This window comes from Sitophilus oryzae, unplaced genomic scaffold (assembly GCF_002938485.1).
Source record: "Sitophilus oryzae breed Bouriz unplaced genomic scaffold, Soryzae_2.0 scaffold_1297_pilon_pilon, whole genome shotgun sequence".
Classification (NCBI taxonomy): domain Eukaryota; kingdom Metazoa; phylum Arthropoda; class Insecta; order Coleoptera; family Curculionidae; genus Sitophilus; species Sitophilus oryzae.
Genome location: NW_022145945.1, coordinates 318,708 through 346,033, shown reverse-complemented (window position 1 = coordinate 346,033; position 27,326 = coordinate 318,708). Strand labels below are relative to the sequence as shown.

At 31.5% G+C, this 27,326-nt stretch overlaps 1 protein-coding gene across 1 annotated transcript in view; it reads left to right on the top strand.

Moving 5' to 3' along the window:
• Positions 1-27,326, top strand: part of LOC115874500 (vesicular glutamate transporter 1) — a 148,570-nt gene that overhangs the window by 102,667 nt on the left and 18,577 nt on the right. Inside the window, exons 3-4 of the mRNA XM_030889647.1 lie at positions 25,879-25,998; positions 26,138-26,270. Of these exons, the coding sequence (XP_030745507.1) occupies positions 25,879-25,998; positions 26,138-26,270 (253 nt within the window). The remainder of the gene's footprint in view (positions 1-25,878; positions 25,999-26,137; positions 26,271-27,326) is intronic.

The window sequence follows — 27,326 nt, the reverse complement described above, 5'->3', positions numbered from 1 at the left end:
GGTTTCCCGTAGCGATTTTTACTAAGAGACATTTTTTAAGTAAAACATCACGGATATATATATATTTTTTTTCACTCAGTGACCTTATACAGGTACGAACGAAACGTTATTACTCTTCAAAACACATGCAGGTGGCGCCCCCTACAAATAGGTGTCATATTGACATCAAAATCAAATTTCTTAAATCAAAAAACTTCCAGACACCAATTTTCATCCAAATATTGACGTTACATAAGAAATTATTTAGAAAAAATCGAAATAAAAATAAAACTTCTACACCCTGTATCTCCGAAACTAAGCATTTTATAACATACATTTATACGAAGTTTTTTACTTATTTTTATCTGCAGAATATGCTGCCAAAGTTTCCGGAATACAATTCGGACCACCCTGTAGAGCAAAGACACCGAAAGTAAAGAATGGAAGAATAAAACATTCTATAGAGTGTCTCGATGTGAAGATCTTTGAATAAAAAGACTAAAAATTAATCCCGTTTATACTTTTCCAAATTTCCATACCGTTTTAAAAGAAATTAAAAAAAAAACATAAAAACAGTTAAATTTTTTATTAAATCAAAAGATCCTCTTATGGTAGTATCATTCTCAAAACGATTAAAAATAGTTGCCTTGACTAGGATTCGAACCTGTCTTACTACGGCTCCAACGTCATAGCAGCGTAAAGTCCTAACGCTTTAACCACGTGGCCCTTTCCCTAGACATATAACGATACCGGGCGGGGCTACGGACAGCCTCAACCTTGGGGCACCGGGGGGCACCCCATTGTATTTTACCCCTTACTTCTACATGCGGGGCTCTGTAGAACTGGACCGACTGTCCCTAGCGACTCATAGGAACACTATAAGATCTGGTAATAATAGTAATAAAAACATCACACCTAATAGTAATAAAAACATCAACAAGCTGTGGGGAAACCCCCTAGCGACACTGGGAACAGTAACAATGAAAGTTCCAAGGGGCCAAACCCAAAGAGAACTACAGGAGAGGTGGCTGACACTTGCGTGAGACCATCCTCCGCAAGTGGCATACAAGCTACCACCTCCTCCAAGGGTCGGGAGCCTACCTCTAAACCCAACAGGCGACACAAGCTACCGTTTCGTCTACCCGGCCTGGGTCGTAACTCCTCGACTGTGAGGGACACGGGTCTCCGTAGGAAGTCCTGGGACTGTATGATGAGTTATAACTCAAGAAAGGGGTACACAATAGATCTCTAAGGTCGCAGAGATTAACCTCCCTCCCACTTATTCTAAATTCTAACCACGCGGCCACCGAGGACTTGAAAGATTCTATGTAAAATTCTTACTTAAAAGATAATGTTTTGTGAAAGTACTTTTTTATTTATAAACATTTATTTAATTCTGTTTTTAGCAGGGTTGGTATGATTTAAATCAAATGATTTAAATCATGATTTAACTAATGATATTAGATAATATATACTAATTTCATTCTCGACTAAGACTATTTCCGAACAATAGCTAGTGTAGTGTTTTATTGAGAGTAAAAATTATACTTTTTTGACGACGCTGTACCTTTGAAGGACCATCGTAAAGCTATTCCGACGTTTCAGGGAGCACAAAAAGTACATGTTTACTCCGAATAGAACATACTATTTTTTTTAAAACATTACAAATAAAATTTTAATCAATTTCAAACATTGCAAATAGTATGAACAGTAATCGAGCAAAAATTTGTACACTCGTTGAATTTGACACTTAATATCAGTTTAATAATATATTTTTGTACTTTTGTGCTTAGGTGTAACAGTGCTTTACTTTTGTGCCTAGGCGTTAAAATGACAAAAGTTAATATCTTAAAGATGTTTGAAAATAAATCCTTTTGATCTGAAGCGAGCGAGTTTTTTTGCGGAATATATATTGGTGACCGATGTGGAAAAATGACACACGCCGTAGAATTGTTAATGTTATCGGTATCAGGCAGAGTTATAAAGATTTAGCCATTTAGGATAGGACTTTAATTGGAAATAAGTCCTAGTCATTTGGAAATCCGATTTAAATATCGTTTTGAATTAAAATCAAAAAAATATGACTTAAATAAAAAAAATCTGATTTAAATCAAATAAATCTGATTTTTTTAAATTAATCATGATTTTTTGCAACTCTGGTTTTTGGTATTTGTTCTTATAGCGGCAACATAGATACATTATCTGTAAAAGTTTCAACTGTCTAGCTATAACGGTTCATAAGATAGACCTTTGTGACAGACGGACAGACGGATGGACGGACGGACGGACAGCGAAGTCTTAGTAAAAGGGTTCCCGTTTTTACCCTTTGGGTACGGAACCCTAAAAAAAAATATAGGGATCGATATTTTATGAATTTAGTTCGCGAACAAATTCAAGGGGGCGCTTTTTTACTTTCATTTCATGACATATAAGTCAAAATTCTAAAGAGGGATGTTTTGCGGATTCATTGAAACCTTGAAATTAGTGGAATAGAGTAACAAACTTCTACGCTAATTGCAATCACTAATATATTCCATTAATACCTAGGTTCTGAATGAAACGTTGTGGAATATTTATTTATAAAATCTAGAATATGAAATAAATTCAAATTCAAATTCAAATTCAAATTTCTTTATTAGACCCCATTAAGTTTTACAGAATAATATTAGTATTAATAAATGTGTGTCTAAAGGGATCGCACCGCGATTAAAAAACCGATACAATGGCACAAAGTGCCAGAGTGGTGCGACCCCAAATACAAAATAGAAATAAATTAAATTACAAAAATAAACAGAATTAAAAAATTTAAAATTATATAAAAAAAGTGAAAATATAATTTTATCAGGGACATTTATAGCGGAGATAAGCAGAGAGGCACAATGAAACAGTGTAAAAACCGGAACAGCAACCAATGACGGGCATATCAGAAGAACAAGATCTCACAAATCAGTCGAAGAAATTATAATATTTACGAATTTAGTAAATGATTTTTAATTTGTTTTTTATAATCTGTAAAGGATTGAAATTTAAAGTTATTAGAAATATTATTCCACAAATGTGGCGCCATGAAACTGAAAGATTTTTGGAAGTTAGCTGTTTGGTGTTGAGGAATTTTAAAATAATGCACTTGTCTAGTCGAATGATCATGGTCAACGTAGTGAAACAATGAGAACAAATAGGGAGGCTGCTCTGTAGTTAAAATTCGATAAATGAATGTCATTAAATAAAATTGTCGTCTGTTAGTCATGGATAAAATATATAAATTTTTAAGATGTGGCGTTATATGATCTCTAAAAGGAATGTTAAAAGAAAACCGTAGACACGAGTTTTGAAGTATTTGGATTTTTCTAGAGAATCTAGCGTTTATGGATGTACCATAAACAACATCGCCATAATCAAATAAAGATAAAATAAGTGTGTCACATAATTGATACTTAGTCTTTGATGGTATATATTTCTTAAGAGACGAAAAATTCTTCAACCGTATATAAGCAGCCTTTAATTTAGTAGTTATATGTGCCTGAAATGAAAGCTTCGAATCAAAATAAACTCCAAGATTTTTAGTCTCTGTAACAATGGGTATCGCAACATTATCTATATGGATATTCATGTTACCAGCCGTATTTGTAATTTTGTTTATATCACTACCAAATACTATAACACAAGATTTACCGGCATTTAATTTCAAATTATGATCTAGAGCATATTTATTAATTTTATTAAGATGTCGTTAAAATTTAACTGAAATTGTGCCAAATTATTAGTATCTATTTTGCAATAAATTTGAGAATCATCTGCATATTGCTGCAATTTAGAAAACTGTAATTCCTTATCAGCTACATATAACGAAAATAAAAGTGGCCCCAGAATAGATCCCTGAGGAACCCCAGAAATCATAGGAATATAACTAGATTTTTGTTTTAAACCTCCCCGTTTCATGACAACACAATGTGATCTATCTTTTAAAAGGTTTTTTATCAATTCTAAAGAGCCGTCTGAAAATCCAAAATACTGTAATTTTGCTAGGAGCAATGAATCGTCTAGAGTATCAAATGCTTTACTAAAGTCTAGTAAGCTAAGACACGTCATATTTTTATTTTCTTGATTTGTTCTAATATCATTAACCAGCTTCAGTAAACAAGTGGTAGTGCTGTAGTTCTTATGAAAACCAGATTGACATTCTGGTATTGGTTTATTTGAATCTACAAATGAAACAATTTGATTATGTAGATGTTTTTCTATAATTTTAGAAATTGCTGGCAAAATACTCACGGGTCTTAGATCGTTGTTATTTAAAGGTTTGGAAATTTTACAGAGAGGTGTTATAATAGCTTTTTTCCATATTTCGGGATAGACATTGTCTAAAATAGAAGTATTAATTATATTTATTACCGCTTTACCACAGTAAGGCATGTACAGCTTTAGTGCTTTAATTGATAAATCATCTTCACCGACAGCATTAGACCGAATAGAATTTAATATTTGATGTAACGATACCTCATCTATTAGTTTGAAAATAGGTTAGAAGAATAAATAGGTTAGAAGCACCCACAAACTCTTCCATTAATGTTAAAATGTCACATTTTCCCAATAATAACCGATTTGCGTGCACAATACGGCTCCAAAGCGAGAAGTTAATGGACAAAAAGCATTCGAACCATATACAATAGATCAGATTGGGAGCCGGGCGTCGCTAAAAACTTTTTCCTATGATAAATGTAGCTTAAAAGAGCAGTTTAATGCGGACTAACGCCGGCATTCATAACACGTAATGACAGGGCCGTAGTGCCACGCTCCGCCACAGTGCCGCCCGCGTCTCTCTGTGACCATGTTAATGCATTTCGGTTATCAGAGGCAAAGGGGAATTTACCACAGGGTCGGATCAGTTGTATTAAAAAGAGTTTTATCTACAACCGTTTAGTTATAACGTTTTTACATCACTATTTTTTTTAGTATTTCAGTTATGTTATGAGACACATCGTAACTCATGACTCATAACACAACTAGTTTTTATAATAATATGAAAAACAACTACGAACATCTAAATATATTAATTTTTGATACAAATTCCTACTATAGTCTGTAAAACGAATAACTTTGAATTTGACACTTCCCGCGGGTTTTTCTAGTGTTAATTTTATTAGGTTAGCAACTTGCGGCCATGCCGACGCAATGCCGTCTCTAATAGATCAGCCTCGGAGCGAGATTTATGACGTCACGCTAGTTAGATACTACGGATTAATAAATATGTGTAAAATCCATGGAAAACATAATTATCCCTCTTACTTTTGGTTTGTATTTTAAAAATGATATAGTTTACATGAAATATACATAATATACAGTTAATAAATACAATATATATATATATATATATATATATATATATATATATATATATATATATATATATATATATATATATATATATATTTTATTTAATTTTTTCTTGGCTTTAGGTCAGGTAAAAACAGGTAAAAATGAGAAAAACGGTTTTTTTTTATATTAAATATTTCATTGACGTTTCGACCTGGTAGGGTCTTTATCAAAATTTATTACTTAAACGTAGATTGTTTACTTATTACAACTTTATCATTTTCATTCTGAAATCTTAGCGAAGAAAATATATCCAACATTGGTCTCCACACACATAACATAAACATATCAATAAAGTCGTCACAATTTTTGTAAAGAGACATACACATTTAATGGATTTTACAACACTGTGTTGTTTCTTCAGAATCGTTGTTTTCAGTGTTGTAAAATCCATTAAATGTGCATGTCTCTTTACAAAAATTGTGACGACTTTATTGATATGTTTATGTTATGTGTGTGGAAACCAATGTTGGATATATTTTCTTCGCTAAGATTTCAGAATGAAAATGATAAAGTTTGTAATAAGTAAACAATCCGTTCAAAGTAATAAATTTTGATAAAACCCTACCAGGTCAAAACGTCAATGAAATATTTTTCTATATGTTACCCTAAAGCAAGCCAAAAGAATAAATAAAATATATATTGAGAGGTCAAAGAAAGAATAAATAAATAAATATATATATATATATATATATATATATATATATATATATATATATATATATATATATATATATATATATATATATATATATATATATATATATATATACTCATTTGGTATATAGGATATATATTATATATACAATATATATATATAATATATATATATATAATATATATATATATATATATATATATATATATATATATATATATATATATATATATATATATATATATATATATATATATATATATATATATATATATATATATATATATATATATATATATATATATATATATATATATATATATATATATATATATATATATATATATATATATATATATATATATATATATATACCTATTTATAGTAATAAATCCTTTGGCAAATAAACTATGAACCATACAAATGCAGCAAATGTTTTACAATATGGCTGAAATCGTACTCCATAATCAATGTAGATAGTTTTAGTGTTAAGAATAATAATTTAAAAAAATATGTGGTCATCTTTTGACAATAGTTTATATTAGTTTATTAATTGCAGTAAACATTATGTGGTGTGTGGTGTGATAATAAAAAACCAAACCAAAAATTTTAGAATAATTTTACATATAAAATGACAGCTATCTTTATTTCATAGCCATCGCTAACGCCTTTTTTTCTATGATATTGTATTATTTGCAAATATAATTTTTCGAACATTGATACTTGCAAAATATACATATAAATTTTGTGAATGCAAATAATAATGCATCACTATTAGTAGATATCGAATGTTTTTTGTTAAATTAGATCGATTTTCAAACCCCAAAATTTAAAATATATTTTACATTTTACCCATTATCTTATGTACCACCTATTCATTATTTGTATATTGTAAAACATTTGCTGCATTTGTATGGTTCATAGTTTATTTGCCAAATTATTTATTACTATAAATAGGTATATATTATATTGTATTTATTAACTGTATATTTCATGTAAACTATATCATTCTAAAATACAAACCAAAAATACGAGGAATAATTATGTTTTCCATGTATTCCACAACATATTTATTAATCCGTAGTATCTAACTAGCGTGACGTCATAAATCTCGCTCCGTGGCTGTTCTATTAGAGAGGGCATTTGTCTGATATTTAGAAATGTCAAAAGCTGATGACATTTTACTTTTGTAAATTATGACATTTCGTGTTAATTTTTGCAAGAAGAGGAAGAAATGTCACTTGTTTTATTATTTACAAAAAAATTATACAAAAGTGCTTCGTTTGTCCGTTAGGGGGCATCAATCAAAAATAGACTTAAACGTTAATTAATTTAAAATTTATTATTTTTTTAAGCTTTTTATGAAGCTTATTCTCAAATATAATTTGTGATACTAACATATGACGACAGGTATTGATAATTTCGATTCCAAATATCTCGAGGACTATTAGTTGCAGCGATTTTGACCAAGAGATATTTTCTACGTAAAAAAACGTCGTTAATATATATTTTTTTACTCGGTAGTTTTATACAGGTACGGACGAAAAGCTATTACTCTTCAAAAGACTTAAAACACGTGTAGGTGGCGCCCTTTACAAGTAGGAGTCATATTGAGATCAAAATCAAATTTTTCAGATCATAAAACTCCCAGACACCAATTTTCATCCAAATATTGATCTTACTTCAGAAATTATTTGGAAAAAATCGAAACTAAATGAAACTTTTACATCCTGTATCTCCATTTTTAAGAACTTTTTTACTTATTTTTATCTGCAGAATATGCTGCTGAAGTTTCCGGAATACAATTCGGACCACCCTGTATATTCAGAATAAGCTGGCTGGTATACTTAATCCGGTCCTGGCCATCTATCGATACAAATTCGATCGAAATGGCCAGCCATTAATTTCTGTGTCGTGACAATTCGACAGACGACAAACGCTCGCAGGAACACCCCCAGTCTGTGTGTCTCTCCCCCCACCCCACCTCTTTGCCAGCAGGATAGATGGGGTTACGGACTGATACAAACCAATTATGATTTCATATAGGCGCATCACCAAAATTGCTGCCGCGGCAAAATGTGAGAGATAGGGGGGAAGCCTCTAATGGGAAGCCTTCTGATTTTTCACCGTTCGGAGTTAAATCTAATTGATGGTCTCTGCAATTTTCTATGGTAAAAAGCGTTAGGGAAATTATCTGTGTTCTACAGGGTGGTCCGAACTCTATTCCGGAAACATATTCTGATCTTCATTTCATAGCCATCGCTGACGCCGTTTTTATTCGATCATATGGTAGTTATTAGACTGAAATCATAAATTTCAAATGTTTTTGTGTCAAAAGTTCAACAGACACTGGGCGCGTTCAGGGACGGTCAGCGGCTGAGTGGCTGAGTAAGCGATTTCCCTAAACGGTCTATTCTGACGAACAGCAACAGTCAGCCGCTGTGCAAAATTCACAGCGGTAAATATTTAGGCTGAGACAAGTCAGCCTTAATCTATTTCCTTATCTGTGGTCAACTAATGTAAAATAGCTTTAATTTTCTCAGTTCATTGTTTACTTTTTATGGTTTGTTGAAGTTTGTAGTCAATCGTAGTTAATCGAATCTTTAAAAAATAGGAGATATTTGTTGCCAAAAAAGTTAGAAAACAGTAGGTTAATCTAAAACGTTCGAAAAAGACTTGTAAATAGAGATTGAAGAAGTTAAAGAAATATAGAAAATTCAACTTGATTTCCATCTCATGTCGAATTTTCTAAATACAACGAAATTAAAAAAAAATACTACTTTCAGAAAAAATCTAAATTAGAATAAATAACTTGATTGTAATTATAATACCGTCTAATCGAAAAAAAATTACGCCTAGTTGGCTTATAAATAACGATCGATAATATTCCCTATATAAGTTTCCTTATAAAGTAACAGCAATCTTCACCTCCACATCACCCCTGACGTCGTTTTTTTATTGTAGGGTATTTACACCTTCAGTAATTTTATTTGAACCATACCATCGACAAAAAAAATGCGTAAAAGGTGACTTGGTCGAACTGCCAGTTCCTGTTATTTTAAGTTGTTTTGTCTAGGTGTATAGGTAAAATTATTTTTAAAAACTGTTATTTTTTAGAAATTTAATGTTTAATACTGTATTGTCAAATAATATATTTTCAATTATTAAATGATCAGCCAGTAATAATAGTTCTTTTTTCAAAATAATTTTTATTCTGAAGACTAAAGATCGATTATAGACCGATTTGACGAAAACGATTTATTTAAATTTCTCTCAAATTTTTATAGTAGACAGAGAGCGCATGAGACAGCTACTGTTTCTTGTTATTTTTGCTGCTTTGTGCCGTTTAGGGAATATCGTAAGCTGCTGGTCAGCGAAATTCTACGCTGAATGTTAGCGGCTGTGTTCCCTGAACCCCACTGTTTTATTATTATTTTTTCGAAGAAAAATTTATGATTAATTGAAATAAATAAAAAGTTCCCAAATTCATCATTTAAATCAAATAACTATCTACTCAACATACAGGGTTGTTCACCACATACGACACGGAGTATTGTAGCTAAACGATGAGATCTTTACAAATTGTAAGTTTTGGATTCGATGAAGGACTATTAGAGGTACAATTTAAAAATAATTTTACATGATACAGAGTGTCCCAAATAAGTAAAAAATATCTAAGTTGTATTTTTTTAAATGGAACACCCTGTATATTATTACATTTTTAGTTTCTACGATTAAAATAAAGGTAAATTTGATTAAGGTTTATGATACTTAAACCTTACCGTTTTTGAAATATTTTCAATTTTGTGAAATTGCAGTAAAAATTTTAAGGCTTCATTTCTCCAAGGGTATCAAAGTTTTCAATACTAAATATTTACTGAAGTTTATTTATTGATCAGTTATTGAGTTGCAATAATAAAAATAATACTACCTTATACAGAGTGTCTAAAATTTTTTTTTAAATAATTATTAGCTTCAAACGGCAATAACTTGTTTAATTTAAATGGAACGCCCTGTATATTTTAGGAGAATCACATGCACAATTTAATTGTCTATCAAATTGTGTTATACCATTTTTTACCTATCCCTTCAAGTTTTCGTAGAAAATGCATTTTCTTATAATTTAGACCTCATTTATCAATATACCCGTGGAATATTGACATTTGAGATTGTTTTTAAAGATGTACCAAATTTTTAAAGAGTACAGATACTAATATTGTCGATATAATTCGTTTATTTCATTAAAAAAATTAAAAAAAAACTGTTTAAATATTTGTTAAAGAGGACCAATTAATATGATTCCAGTATTCAAACTACATGAACTGACTGTTTGCGTTGATTAATAATAATTGCTCCAAATACTAAAAAACTGAATTTTGTATGGGTATTAGACAGTGTGATAAAAGTAACACCTTAAAAATGATATTTCATTTTTTAATAAATGCTTATTTATAACAACAGAGACTTTAATTGTGATAACTTATTATTATATTGATTTCTGACTCAAATCCACATTTATTTAGAATAATTTATTAACGAACACAATTAAGTATGTAATTAATTAGTATATGGGCGGAAATAATGGTGTTATATTTAATTAATGGTATATTCTTTTATAAAGATTTAAATAGTTTTCTTTTTGCATACAAATGGGCTAGTAATATTACCGTTTTGCTAAAAACGATAATATTACTAGCCTGTACATTTTGTACATTTGTTGCTTTAAAAACAATCTCAAATGTCAATATTCCATGGGTATATCGATAAATGAGGTCTAAATTATAAGAAAATGCTTTTTCTACGAAAACTTGTAGGGATAGGTAAAAAATGGTATAATACAATTTGATAGACAATTAAATTGTGCATCTGATTCTCCTAAAATATACAGGGCATTCCATTTAAATTAAAGAAGTTATTGGCGTTTAAAGCTAGAAATTATTTAAAATAAATTTTTAGACACTCTGAATAAGGTAGTATTATTTTTATTATTGCAACACAATAACTGATCAATAAATAAACTTCAGTAAATATTTAATATTAAAAACTTTGATACCCTTGGAGAAATGAAGCCTTAAAATTTTTACTGCAATTTCACAAAATTGAAAATATTTAAAAAACGGTAAGGTTTAAGTATAATAAACCTTAATCAAATTTACCTTTATTTTAATCGTAGAAACTAAAAATGTAATAATATACAGGGTGTTCCATTTAAAAAAATACAACTTTGATATTTTTTACTTATTTGGGATACTCTGTATCTTGTAAAATTATTTTTAAATTGTACCTCTAATAGTCCTACATCGAACCCAAAACTTGAAATTTGTAAAAATATAATCGTTTAGCTACAATACTCCGTGTCGTATGTGGTGAACAACCCTGTATATGTTTATCTTTTGTCAATAATGACATGTATTGACTATTTAAATTCTAAATATCTTGAGAACGGTTGCTCGTAACGATTTTTACCAAGAGTCATTTTTTACGTAACAAATCACGGAAAAGTATATTTTTTCACTTTTATACAGGTATGGGCAAAAAGTTATTACTCTTCAAAACAGTTAAAACACATGTAGGTGGCGCCCCCTACAAATATGAGTCATATTGATATCAAAAACAAAGTTCTCATGCCAAAAAACTTCTAGACACCAATTTTCATCCAAATAATGACGTTACTTCAGAAATTATTTGGAAGCAATCAAAATAAAAATGAAACTTCTACACCCAGTATCTTCGAACCTAAGTATTTTAGGAGATACATTTATACGAACCTTTTTATTTATTTTCATCTGCAAAATATGCTGCCGAAGTTTCCGGAATACAGTTCGGACCACTCTGTATATTATTAAAACTCCAAACTTTTTAGATATATGCAACACAGAAAATTTGGAACCTACAACAAAAGTTTCTCAATGTTTAAATAGCCTGAAATATTAATGTTTGTATGTACCTCAAGCTACAAAATGGTCAAAGTCTCGTTTTTGAAACACCCTCGGTATTATGTAAATTATTCTTGTTTCTCGGGGTCCGCAGCAAGCGTTACCATTTCACTAAATTGCGATATTTATTTCTGAAACCTCAAACGTGCCGCCGAACCGATACAGCTTCTTAGCGAAAATCCCTCGATCTGCTTGGCGAATTGATAACTGTATTTTATTCCAGGGAAATATCGAGAACGGGAAGGTTTTTTTTGTTTCTCCCCATTTTGCTGCTGTTTCTGTTTCTGGTATCGGTATTTGTACAAAAGTTTTCGAACAAATCCGCAAATGTATCGAAAACTTTTTATAAAATAGTTTAGTGTTTTGGGCTGAATGGTTTTATTCCTATTTACGTCGGTTTATCGTTTGAATGCTATAATAGTTATTTTTTATACAAGACGATAATGCAGTTTTATCGTCGTGTATAAAACAATATTTTTTCCATAGCGAGTTACGTTTTAAAAAATATTCAGAAATTATTTCAAGGAATTTATTACGAGTAGAAAGAATATGGTGCTGGGTTGGCGTTGGTTTCTATGTAATTTGACAAATAAATAAAGCTGTCTCTTTAGTTGTCAGTTTTGAGTCAATATTTTTTAATTCTCTTTCGTGTCGATTGCTGATTGAATTGGAGCCAGAAATGGTTCAAAATAAAATAAGTAAATTACCAACAGATATTCAAGCTAAGGCGACAAACGCCATATCCAAACTACTTCCATTTGAATCCCGAATAACTTTTGAAAAGGAATACAAAAATGTTCAAAAATGGAAGCAATTAAAAAACGTGCGAGAAGAAATAAAGTTTTTAACATATCCTCGCTGTTAAAGTATCATTTAATCTACCCTTGCGGTTAAGGTACTATTTTATCTACTATTTTTGATAGATATAAGGCAACAGTTGCTATGGAAAAAAATTGAATAGATATAAGGCTTTGATATAAGGAGGTTTTTTTAATTTTTGGAATAAAAATAATGATCCAGATTTTTCTATAGGAATTTAAACTGAAATTAACTCCTGTAAGTTTTTTAGGGGGTCTTTTTTATTATTCTAAATAATTTTTAACGTGTTAACGTTGAAATTAAGCGTGGAAGCCACTTCTAAAATTTTGGCGTTTGGTCGCTACACTAAATTATACCAGCAGAAAAACAAAATAAAGATGTAAATAAAAATAAGATGTTTTCTCTCGGAAACGGTTAGTAGCTGAACGACCAGTGAGGCCTCTATGGATAGAGCTAGTGCAGCTATATATTCGCCCCATTTAAACACAAACAGTTTCCGAGATATTTACACTGAAAGATTTTGATTGTTGATTTTCTGGATATGCCCCGTTGAAAAAAATCGAATTTTGTATTAATTAACTTTTTCCACTTTTCTCATCTGGTACGATTAGAAGACGTTAATTTAAGAATTCTAAATGCAATGTTTTTAGGTTAGCTCGTGTGTGACATGGCCTTGTTTCACTTTAATAATAGTAATATTGTACAGGGTATCCCATTTTAGTTGAAATCATACTGTATCTCCGTTATTCCTGAAGATAGAAAGGTGCTGTTTGGACAAACCTGTCACACTTTTTTGTCAAACTGAAGATGCCTTAAACACAATTTTAATAACCCTCTACGTTTCTGAGGTTCAGGATCTTTTTGAAAATTTTGCAATTTGGGACACCCCCTGTATCTCTCTTATTGTTAAAGGTATCGAGAAGGTGAAAACTGTTTATTATAGAATAAGTAAAACAGTAGTTTTATACAGGTACGGACGAAAAGTTATTACTCCTCGAACCAGTTAAAAAATATGAAGATGGCGCCCCCTACGAATAGGAGTCATATTGACATCAAAATCTAATTTTTCATGTCAAAAAACTACCAGACACCAATTTTAATCCAAATATTGATGTTTTTTCAGAAATTATTTGGGAAAAATCGAAATAAAAACGAAAGTTCTACACCCTGTATCTCGGAAACTAAGCATTTTAGGACATACAGTTATACGAACTTTTTTACTTATTTTTATCTGCAGAATATGCTGCCGAAGTTTCCGGAATACAGTTCGGACCACCCTGTATATCGTGGCAATTACAACAATGTCGAACACCTGGACACCTTACGGCATCTTCCGTTTGAGAAAAAATGTAGCTTTATGTTATATTACAACCGTTATGTAGTAAATGTAGGTTTGAGCAAAACCGTATCCTTCTATATTTACTAATAACGGAGATATCGTATGATTTCAACTAAAATGGGACAGCCTGAACATCTACAACTACAATGAAAGCTATGTTGTACTACATTGAAAAATATGTCGATTTCACAAATAACAAAATCAAAACATGTAAATTTTTCAGAGGATAAGTAAAAACAAAAAAAAAAAATAACGTCACTGAATTGACATAATTTGCTGAACATATAATTTGTTTTAGCATCAGTACCAATCACTAATCCTAAAATATTCTAACACAGTATTGCCTAGAAACTGATTGCCTTCTAACTATTTCAATCATTGTTGATCGTTCCGTATAACATTCTAACTCACAAGGAGCTATATACATACATACATACAGCCATTACTCGCTGACGAGTATTCGACACACATCAGAAGATGGTCACGGAAGGCGTTTTCTTTCATGAGCTTTTCTGTGACTGAAAAGCCCGATACGTGATGTTATCTGCCTACCGCACTCCGGACATTCAAAAATCTCATTGCTTTGTTGCCTCTTCACTTTTAGGTTGTCGCTGTTAACTGAGTTTACAACTCTTCTCCATTGAGTTCTATTGTGAGCTGCTTCTTCCCACTCATTCTGCATGTTAATCCCCTTTAAGTTTTCGTGGAAAATGTCCTTGTACCTTTTCAATTGTCCACCTGGCCTCCTCTTACCGTCTACAAGCTCACCGTAAAGCAGGGATTTTGGTATGCGGTTTTCTTGCATTCTGCATACGTGACCAGCCCATCTTAAGCGGGATTTTGTAACCATGACTTCAATACTCTCGCAGTTGGCTTTTTCAAGGACCGATACGTTTGAGGCATGATGGAACCACCGGATTCTTAAGAGTTGTCTAAGGTGTCTCTGTTGCAACTTGTTTAATGCGTTCATGTGTCGGCGGTACGGCACCCAGGTTTCACTCCCATATAACATGGCGGGGATTATAATTGCTCGGTATACTGCAAGTTTCGTTTTTGTACACAAGTCATGATTGTAGGAAACCCTGTCTTTTAATTTCCAGAATTCTCTTGAGGCGCTGCTAATCCTGTGCTGAATTTCAGAGTCAATATTGGCCTTTTCCGAAATCAAACTGCCGAGGTAATTGAATTCCGCCACATATTTCAATAGTTCTTCTCCGATTTTTATAGCATTGTTCTAATCTTCCGGAGGAGTGCACATAATTTTAGTTTTGTCGATGTTTAGCTTAAGGCCCAAAGCCTCGTATGCCCAGGTATATGTGTTCAACATTACTCGTAATTGTTGTACTGTGTTTGTAACTAGAGCGCAGTCATCAGCGTATTGAAGTTCTGTGATGAATTTTGTACGTGTTTTTGCCCTGAGTCTTTTTATGTTGAACAGACTGCCGTCGTATCTGTATCTAATGCCCAAGCCTCTCTCCTGCAGTTTGCTGTCCACTATAATGGAGAGAGCTGCCATGAATATGTTGAATAGGAGAGGCTCTAAGACACATCCCTGCCTAACTCCTGTATTTGTTAGGAATGGGTCGCTCAGTGATCCATGATGTGACACTCTTGACTTGTTGTTGTTATGGAAGCTTCCCAACTAGCATTTATAGTGGCAAATACGTAACAGCTACTATCAAAGCCACTACAAAGTGGGCGGTGACCATCGGCGGCTACGTCGTATATTCGTAGCTGCTAAGTAACTGCGACCAAAATGGGGAAAGATTTTGAGTAGCCGGGTAGTGTCTTGGGTAGTTTTTGCCACTAAAAGAGTTACTATGATGTGTTACTATAAAGTAGCGTACTGGTAAATGCGACTTATCCGTTACGAAGCTTCCTAGTCGCGGGTTCGTGGCAGCCAAGTGTTAGCCACCGACATGTGGAACTTTCGTTAAACTGTTGAACTTTATCCGCAGCGACCTCTTCATGCAATTTCACATTTCATAAAAATAAATATCATGATGGAAAATAATTATGGAAGCCATTATTATTTTTTCGTTATTTGTTATTTACCGTGCGATTTTAACGCCTTTTTAGGTAAATTCCAGAACGCAATCAACTTTACTGAATAAAATAGTGGGTTTATATAACAAAATTTTCGAGCGCCTCTCAAAATATTTCAAATTATTATATTATTTGCAATAGAAACTCATGTTTGTAATTAAAAAATAATAATAATTTGCTTGAAACCGGGGTCAAACTTTAAAATATTAGTCCACAGTCAGAAATAACAAAATAACTAAGGAAAAAAGCTTTAATCTAGGTATATTTAGCTTAAAAACGCATAATGTTTGAGCCATTTGGCTGTTCGTCTAAAAATTCATGAAAAAAATATGGCCGTTTAATCCGAAAAATACTTTATAGTTCCATATGCTACCACAAAGTACCGGGGACAATAACATATTAGGCCAACCCTACCCGTTTGGACCTTTACAATCTTCGGATTGATAAAGTGACAATTGTAGCTATCCAAAGGTGACTTTATAGAAACAATAACTTTTTTGGAACTACATGGTCAACGATTCTTTGGAACCATAAAGTGATTTTTCCAAGAAAGTTCCCTGCGCCACCAAATTGCCACTTAATTGGAGCGGTTCTACACCGATCGCGGTGGTGGCGACTATACATTCCATTGATGCCACTATAACGTTCCGCCTTGTCCTTTGAAGTTATTTTTTTCTTATTGTGCATTTTCTATTATTAGTGTTTCTATATTATTCAGGGCTACATGAGGTATAGAGTATTTTAACGCCCACTGTTTTAGCTTTTATTTTATATTGTTGTTGGTTCTCAAATTAGTTCTCCTCTGAGATTCAGTTTCAGATGAATAACACTACACTCATCTGCAGAAACAGCTTTAATCACTACCTGATTTATGATGTTCATCAGTAGGACTATAGAGAGATGTAGTTTTTGTTTCTGATGTTGATGCATCGGCTCGCAGTGATTCCTTTTGTTTAATTCTTTGGTAGAAAGTACTAGAATATCTAAATTTCTTTTTATTCACCTTAGGGATTTTTCAATTTTTTAATAAAGCTTAAAAGCAAGTAAAAGAAAACACTAAAACAGAGCAGCACCCGATGCAATCTGAGGCAATTACATTTATTAGGTTATATTAAGTTACAGTCACTATAAAGTAGCCGTTTTTGACCCCCGTGACTTTTTAGTGGCAATGGATGAGCGACGGCTACTTTATAGTGACCTAGGAAGGTAGCAGTAACCATTTTGCTACTTTCAATGCTACTATAAATTAGAAGTAACTAGGTGTCGTGGCCGCGACTACCCCGTAATTTAAATTGTTACTACAAAGTAACAAAAACTTAATGGAGGCATTATGGTAGCACTTGTTGGTAACCCTTACTTTAAAAAGCTACTATGAAGTTTTTGGTCTTTTATGGTGTCATATTCGAAAATTCGGGTAGTTCCAGCCACTTCTTTAAATTACATTTTTGTGACTTGCAATCGGGGTGTTTATTTTCCACTTTTATGGTAGGTAGGGACTAACCGGTCACTCTCGAAATATACTTCAAAGTGACTATTCCTTATAAAGTAACATTTTAAGTGGCAGAGTGGACCTAGGAACTATACTTTAGAGGCAGTGACATTTTAAAAAGGACTGGGAACTATATTTGCTAGTTGGGTTTTACATACTGTAAGAAATTTGTTGGGTACTCCGAACTTTTCCATAATTGCCCAAAGCGCATCTCTGTTCACAGTGTCGAAGGCTTTTGTTAGATCGATGAATGCAACATAAAGTTTAGACTGCTGCTCTTTTACTGTTTCCTGTAGTTGGCGGATGGAAAATATGGAATCGACGGTGCCGCGGTTGGTACGAAAACCCGTTTGCGATTCTGGAAGGATTTTTTCTATATATGGGTGCAGGCGGTTTGACATAATTTTTGCAAGAATTTTTCCGCCGATAGATATCGGAAGGAGCTATATAAATAATAAACCTAAACCTCTATTAAGCGCGCGATATCTAAAATTAGACATATTTCTGGATAATAGAACGGGAATCGTTTTCCGCTAAATATTTCTCCATTCCCATCGCAGAAACCGTCTTGGAACCACTTGACGTCATTTGCCAGATCGACTACTATCAGAGAGAGCGAAGGAAAGCAGCGCGTTTCAGTATTCATGGCCTGAAAGGCGTCGAGTGCTTGAGGAAAATGAAAGGAAATGGATGGAATGGCGACAATCGAAGCCAGAGATCGATTCGCGAGCGCCGGCAAGAAAAAGAGAGAGGCAGAGCAAATTAAAGTTGAGAATGGGATGGATGGAAGGGAGGAATTAATATGTTTGTCGAGTATAGAGTCAGTATACAGCAGGAAATTCTAAAAACACTATAGAGGTTTGTTAATCACATACGATACGGAGTATTGTAGCTAAACGATACGATTTTTACTAATTGTAAGTTTTGGGTTCGTTGAAGGACTATTAGAGCTACAATTTAAAAATATTTTTACAAGATACAGAGTGTCCCAAATAAGTAAAAAATATTATAGTTGTATTTTTCTTAATGGAACACCCTGTATATTATTACATTTTTAGATTCTACGATAGAAATAAAGGTAAATTTTGTTAAGGTTTATCACACTTAAATCTTACCGTTTTTTAAATATTTTCAATTTTGTGAAATTGCAGTAAAAAATTTGAGACTTCATTTCTCCAAGGTTGTCAAAGTTTTCAATACTAATTATTTACTGAAGTTTATTTATTGATCAAATATTGTATTGCAATAATAAAAATAATACTACCTTATACAGAGTGTATAAAAATTATATTAAATTATTACTAGCTTTAAACGGCAAAAACTTGGTTAATTTAAATAGAACACCCTGTATATTTTACGAGAATCGGATGAACAATTTAATTGTCTATTAAATTGTATTACTCCATTTTTTACCTATCTCGTCAAGTTTTCGTAGAAAATGCATTTTTTTATAATTTAGATCTCATTTATCAATATACCCATGGAATATTGACATTTTAGATTTTTTTAAAGCAACAAATGTACAAAATGTACAGGTGCTAAAAACGATAATATTACAAACCCGTTTGTTTACAAAAAGAAAACTATTTAAATCTTTGTAAACAAGTCTACCAATCAAATATACCACAATTATTTCCGCCCGAAAATTATTTCATTACATACTTAATTGTTTTTGTTAATAAATTATTCTAAATAAATGTGGATTTGAATCAGAAATCAATATAATAATAAAAGTTATGAAAATAAACGTCTCTGTTATTATAAATAAGCATTCGTCAAAAAATGAAACAAAATTTATAAGGTGTTACCTTTTACCACACTGTCTAATACACATACAAAATTCAGTTTTTTAGTATTTGGGGCTATTATTATTAATCAACGCAAACAGTCAATTAATGTAGTTTGAATAGTGGAATCATATTGTTTAGTCCTCTTTAACAAATATTTGAACAGTTTTTTTTTATTTGTTAATAAAAAAGCGAATTAAATCGATACAATATTAGTATCTATTGTTGAAAATGTGTTACATCTTTAAAAATAATCTAAAATGTCAATATTCCATGGGTATATTGATAAATGAGTCGGAAATACCAAATATGTGGTACTAAATTATTCACAAAAATGTTTTTTCTAAATATGCTAATACGCCACCCTCGTTCCATTAAAAAAAATGAGTTACGATTAAAAATACGATTGGAGCATTTTTTAACTGGCCATGAAACGTCACAAAAACAATAGACTATCAAATCTATTTTCCGCGGCTTCTTGATTAAACATTAAAGCTGGATTTAAAACTCGGGAGTTGAGGTTCAGTTGCCGTTCAAAATGTTCAACGCTATGAAATGAACGCGCGCATTTATAAAGTCAGTTGGTCGAAAAGTTGGCAGTTCGTTTTACGTTCAACCCTTGTTTATATATTCTTAAAGTTGCCCAACCGACTAGACAAAATGTGCTGCCAACTGGAGGACAAATCGTGAACCTTTCGGGGCGGAGTCAAAAATATCGATTATTTTCGTTATTTTCCTTAGAGTAATGTAATAATATAGTCAGGGTTTCTGCGAACTTTAATAGTGATCAGCTGATTAAGAAATTTAAACGAAACTTTTATTTTATTGTAAATTGTGGATTATTTTTGCCTGTTATTTTAAGAATTCTAAATCGTATTAACAAAGAAATTATTATTTCGATATGTTGGTACATTATTTATAATTTATGATAATGCTAATTGCTGTTAATTAATATTTAAAAAAAAAGTTACATACCTATTTTAATTTGATTTAATGCAGGTTTATAAAAGAATCATTTCATTCTTAGATTATTTAATTCTAAATTGAGTGCTTTACGAATTTTATGATATTTTTTTTGAAAACATGAAACTTTTTACATTTTTGATGCCAACTAATTGGCATGGTATTATTGGTATGGAAATTAGCCAAGAAAGAAAAGAATTGGCTATAACTTATTATACCTATATAAAAAACATATCATACCTATATCGCTGAAAAGCTTAAAAAATGGCGCTTTTTATGATGTCATGGCCAACTATGGTTTCCATTTAAAAAAAACATAATGTTTGTGTCATATGTCAAAAATGACAGGCTTTAGAAAAAAAAACAGAAAACACAAACTCATTAGGTATGTGATTATCTACAACTTTTATCTGAAAACTTTTTGTCTAAAATACCGTATGATCGAATAAAAACGGCTTCAGCGATGGCTATGAAATGACGATCGATGATATTTCCCATATAATTTTACATATGTATAAAATGACAGCGATCTTCATTTCATAGCCATCCTTGACGCCGTTTTTATTCGATCATACTGTAGATTATAATGGAATTAAAGACAAAGTTTTAAAATAGCCAAAATTTGTTTTTTTTTTCGAAATATCTAGTAAGTCTTGAATTTCTCCGAAAAATCAAAGGCGCATATTTATGACCCCACAAAACTGCAATTTTTCCCCATTTAACTGACTCTCCATCTCCAGTAGTCTCCGAGATACCCATAGAGAACATCGTAGGAAACTCACCTTGTTTAGAAACTATTCTTATTATTTGACTAGATTAATTTGATTAATAAAACTCGATTAATTTAATTTAAAATAAATTTAATCAGATTTTTTTTCGTATATTCTACTACCAGAAAACCAAAATTATATGATAACGCACTTTTCAACGAAGTTGAAGGAAGATATAGTGTATCTATCACAATACTTAATAGAATTAGTACACTTAGAAGAAAAACAAAAAGAAAAAATACCCAAATACCTTCACCTACTACTCATCTACAAAATAAACTAATATAATCTCTTATAAAAACACTACACAACTACTTTTTCACTACTTCAACCACTTCTACACTGAAAAAATGATCAAACTTGCTAATTAATCAAACAAAAAGAAAAAATAACCAAATTATCCCTTCACCTACTACTTAACTGCAAAATAATAAGCTATAAAAACACTACTACTAACATAATTAAACTTAATAAAATTAACCTAATTTTACACTACAACCACTTCAACTACAAAAAAATAAGAATATTTTTTAAAACTAGAAGAAACAGAACCTCGATACGTGCAACCAATATAATAGATCAAGCGGACAAAGAATATAAAATATTTTAAAAATGTGCATTCAGAAAGAAAAAATATCTCGAAAATTATCTAAACAAAATTTTTTTTTTCTTATCAGTGAAAAGCATCGGCCTCGTCGGCCTTGCGAAGTTTGCTGGGTATTTACAATGGTCGAATTGTATAATTACCAGCTTTTATAGCATATCTAATAGACAAAAAGTATCTGGTCGATTAGTAACCAATTGGCACAGTCCGAAAATTATCGATTTTTATTTTCTCTGTTTTTATTGGTCGCTTCAAAATTCAGAGTAACAAAAAATATTTTTCTGTAGTAAAAGACCGTGAAATACACCCCGCCATCTGGTGCTTTACATCCATAAACGTCTTAGGTTGATCTACTTTAAAAATATATATATATATATATACAAGGGTTCAACGGAGTTCAAAGATGGTCAATGTTTATGTCGGCAGTTGGCGACCGCTGGCGACGTTCGGCGACAGCCAATGAATAAGTGCCTGTCGATCACGTGAAGCACAGTACGCCGATGCATTGGAAAATGACCCTTATTGTTGTTTCATTATTTCTGTTAATGTAATGTTTATATTTTGCATAATCTTGGATTAATGTGTTTGAACTTTGACAAATATCAAAAGTATTTTTAAATCGAAAGAAAAACGTTCGAAATTTTCACAATTCCAAACCTAACCTACAGCCGAAACTGACAGTTTATAAATGCAAAATTATTGAACCTCAACTGCCGCGAACATCCAACTGCAACAACTGAACCTCAAATGAACGCCAACTCCCGAGTTTATAAATCCAGCTAAAGGGTATTAACACCAGCATATCACTTAAAATACTATTTTTTTAAGCAAAAATGTCAAAAGTTGACATATCATAATGTCATCAATAAATGTATCAAATAAAATAAAAAACTATGGAGAGTATCATTTAAAAATCAGGTTTTTTAGTCATTTCCGGTCAAAACAGGAAGTGACCGAAACTAATTGAACACGCCAATCAATCCTGATTTATGTCAGATAATAAGATTTGACACTCGATTTGATATTTTCGTTTTTATACGAAAAATAAAAAGTTATACAAACAACTCTTTAAAAACGCATGGTATATCTTAAAAAACTCCTTTTATCTTCTTAAAATTGATTCAAATCGTTCAAAATGAAACGGCCCAAAGAGAAATCCACTCGGTGCACATAAACAGGTGTTTTATTTACAAGTTTATTATAGCTCTGGGAATTGTAGGGTTTACCGCCGAGGGTTAGATTTAAATAAACGCGATAGACCACGTAGTTCGCTGGAGTAACAGGTGAATGAAGTTGAAGATTGCGAGGGGACTGGAATAACTGAAATATTAATGTGGACGAGTGGTTGTTTGACCTGTTGCACTGAAAGAAAAACAAATTAAAATTAATGGCTAATTCAATTACTGAAAAATATACCTATCCAGGCAGTGGAGGTGGATCAATAAGTGTACAGGGTGGGTCAAATTGGACGCTTTTAAAAGGAAACACCCTTTTCTATAGGATATAGACGAAAACTTATATCGGTGTCTGGAGCTCAATTTTTATCAAAAACATGATGGTGAAAACTGCACATTGATATCTGTTACCGTTTTGGAGATACGGGGTGTTTTTCAAAAATGTGCGTTTTTAACAAATCGCTGTGAAAAACATTTTTAAAGCATCTTTTTACGAAGAATTTATTGGTTTAAGTATAATTTTTTTTAAATTTTTAATTAAAGAGTTGTCAACAGAAAAATTGTTTTTTTTATATGGGACACTCTGTATATTTTTAATTCATTGAAAATAATTTAAAATTAACTTTCCAAAAATATAGCACACTTCATATTTTGTCATAGTCCGCTTCAAAATACAGAATTTTTAAAAGTTCGCCACTTTTAACTAGTAGGCTTTGGACCCCTTATTGATGATCTGCCCCTAATGGAAATCAAAAACATATTTTTCCAGTAAGACGAGGCACAGCTTCAGATTGCTGAAGTTATCAGCAAATTTTTGCAGCCAATTTCGAGAATAATTGAATAGCTAACAACGTCCCAGCCGTTGGCTGTCGAGGCCGCCGGACTTAGTGTCTATGGATTTTTATCTTTGTGGAAGAATAAAGGTTTTTATTTTTAAATATTGTTAATCTTAATATCTTTCCGTATCTAGACAAAAATTAGAAGTACTTAGAGGTTATGCAAGGGTATCTTTCACCCTCACTGAATTGATGAATTCAGCGAGAAGTGTTCAAAAACGGTCCCGTCTGTCCATAACAGAAGACACACCTGTAGCAAAATCTCATGTATTGGTTTGCTATTAATTTTTATTGTTATTAGATATAATTTAAATGTGTTGGTGTTGTTAAATATAGTTTAAATTGTTCTAAAATTCTGCATCTCTCATTGCAAATATTATTTTCGTTTTAAATGCTGCTTACAGCTAGAAATTTTGTGCAACACAGCCGCACAGTGGGGTATTTGACACTGATAGTTGATCGAATTTTTTTTATGTAGACCTTATATAAATTATTGCTATTTTCAATTAAAGAGGAAATAATATGAACAAAATAAAGGATAATTCGTCGATTCTAAAAAAAGAAAGAAAAATCACTGTTCCAGTGTTTCCACGGTCAGTGCCAGTAGTAATATCGCAACTACTACTACTAATGCTACGACTGATCCGCGAGCAATGCCCATACCACTAAAGTCGCTACTAATGCCAAATTGTGCTATACTGCTAATGGCACTAATGCGATCGCTTTGTACACAACAATGCCATCGCGGTTTACACCTCGCATTAGTATATCACTGATTGGCAAATTAGAGGAAACCAAGAATGTTTTTCTCATTTTATCAGCAAAGTCGCAAAAAGTCGCAGTATTTTATTTTACTGTATGAAAGCCCAATGTTTACTAAGTAAAACGTATATAGACAATATGCTAAATTCTTCGAAATGCGCAACTAAATCTCTAAGTATAATAACAATGTCACAAATTTAATCAAATTTTCCGTTAGTTAGTACTTTTAGTTGCAAAAAAAAATCGTTAGTATAGAGAATATCAAAATAAATAATACGTTTTTGTAGAATAAATACCTGCAGCTTGCTGAGCCATTTTCAATCAAAACAATAATATAAACGTAAAAAGAGCACAAGAACAACAACAATTTATAATTTTAAACATAAAATTTAGCCATTTACCTCTTATCTGTAAGAAGTAACAACTTTGACGTTTCGTTGAACCAAATGAATGCAACTAAACACACCCATAGCAACGCCATTCATGGCAGAGATGGTTTAACTTATCATTTATCTTTTTTTGGGAAATCTTAAACACATTTGCTTTTTCGAATTTCGATCACCTTTTTCATGCTAATACCCCACCGTGAGCCGGCTTATTCAAAGTGGACGAATTTTTCAAAACTCTATATTACGAAGAGGAATAGAGCAAAATATCAACTATGCCATATTTTTGGAAAGGTAATTTTAAGTTCTTTACAGTTAATTAAAAATATACACGGTGTCCCATATAAAAAATAAAATTTTCTGTTAAAATTTTTTAAATTATTAATTTTAAAAAAATTATACTCAAACCAATAAATTCTACGTAAAAAGATGCTTTTGAAATGTTTTTATAAAAATACAAAATTTTCCATAGAAAAAAGTTATAGCAATCTGTTAAAAATGAGCATTTTTGAAAAACACCCTGTAACTCCGAAACGGTAACAGATATCGATGTGAGGTTTTCACTTCCATGTTTTTGATAAAAATTGAGATCCAGACACCGATATTAGTTTTCGTCCATCTCCTATAAAAAAGGGTGTTACCCTTTAAAAGCGTCCAATTTGACCCACCCTGTACATGTGCACGTGGATCTCCAAATTTTTATTAACACGATATTTGTATTCTTAAATTCAAAAAAAGTGACAATACTTTGATCGATCTATTAAAAATTGTCATAAATTATTAATTCACAAATTTAAATGTATTTCATAAATATATGATATTAGGGTAAACAGTAGTTCACAGTTCACAGTTCACTCCTGGCTGTGGTTATTTTGTTATCTACAGAGTATAAAGTTGAAAACAGATCGAAAATATTAGAAGATTTGTGAAGATTAATTGTACTTCTTTTGTTTCAGGCAACAATACGACGACTTTGACAAGCCACCATTAAAAAAGGGCATAAGTGAGCAAGCTGATGACATCAGTGTGGACAGTATACCAGAATACCAACGACCACCACTTAGAAAAATCGATCAGTAAGAAATTGTTTATTAAAATGACTTTAAAAATGTCTGTTATTTCACTAATAGGCACTACAAGACAGGAAGACTAATGTGTTACTATCTTAACATAGAACATAGATTTAACGATTAAAGAACTAAACTTTTGTTTTAGTTACATAAAAGCTGAAATACCATGTCTTTCAAGAAGAGCAACTGTATCACTCCTGTGTTGTTTAGGATTTATTATTATGTTTGGTATGAGGGAGACAATGGGTATGGTTAATTCTGAATTGGAAACAGCTGATGTAAGTTTGAACAAAACAACTAAAATAATTGAGGCGTCAAGTTGCAAAATCATTCTTATCACACAAACGTTGTTTCGAGATAATAAGCAAAAACCGTTTCAGCAAATGTTTGAAACGTTAATTTACAAAAAACGTATCCATTGAGTGGAATCATTGTTTTGTATCTCGTTTTTCTAGAAATAAAAATTAATATTTAATTTTTAAACAAAAAAACACAAAAATAATTTTGATAAGGCGGGTTTTGTTGCAGTATGATGTATAGTACAATTTTTTTAAAAGTTCCTCAATATGGCCGACCTAGTTACGAAAATTGGTAATTTTTTTTTAATGAAAAATAAGTTGGCGTTAGCGAATTCAGAAATTGATTTACTCTTTGGTTAACAATAATATTTTTCAGGATTGTCAAGTTGACGTTAAAGTTAGGTTATTAGGTGGTTGTCATAAATAAAAACAGATTATTGAAATTATTTAATAAGAATAAAGGTATTTTACCGCAGATCCGAAGAGATTTTACTTAAAGGTATTTTATAAACTTTCTCAGTGAGAATATTAACTCCCCTATTTCTTATATTTCAGTTAAGGGGACGTAAGAACTATAGGAAGTAAATTTTTGTTTTCATGTTTTGACGATATCTGAGAGTTCCTAGAACTATCAAGATTATTGAATAATTATAGTTGTTTAATAAGTGAAATTAATAGAAGACTTGGAAATAGGATGATGCTTTTCATGTTGTAGTTGATAAATCACCCCATTTCTCTTAATTTTTTTTTTCAGTACAGTTAATCACAAATTAAATTGATGTGTGCAAAAACAGCTATATATTTTCAAACATCTTATTTAAATAGTTCTTTTATATACTATTAAACTGTATCAACTACAAAGTATTTAGCAAAAAATTATAAGGTAATAAATTTTGTATATATAATTTATGAAAATTTATAATATATAAAGATTAGAACACAATCCTCTGAAGGAAAAAGAAATACTCAAAAACTCATTAAATATACTTTATTAAAAATAACAACATACCAAAACATCCATGCAAACTGTAATAA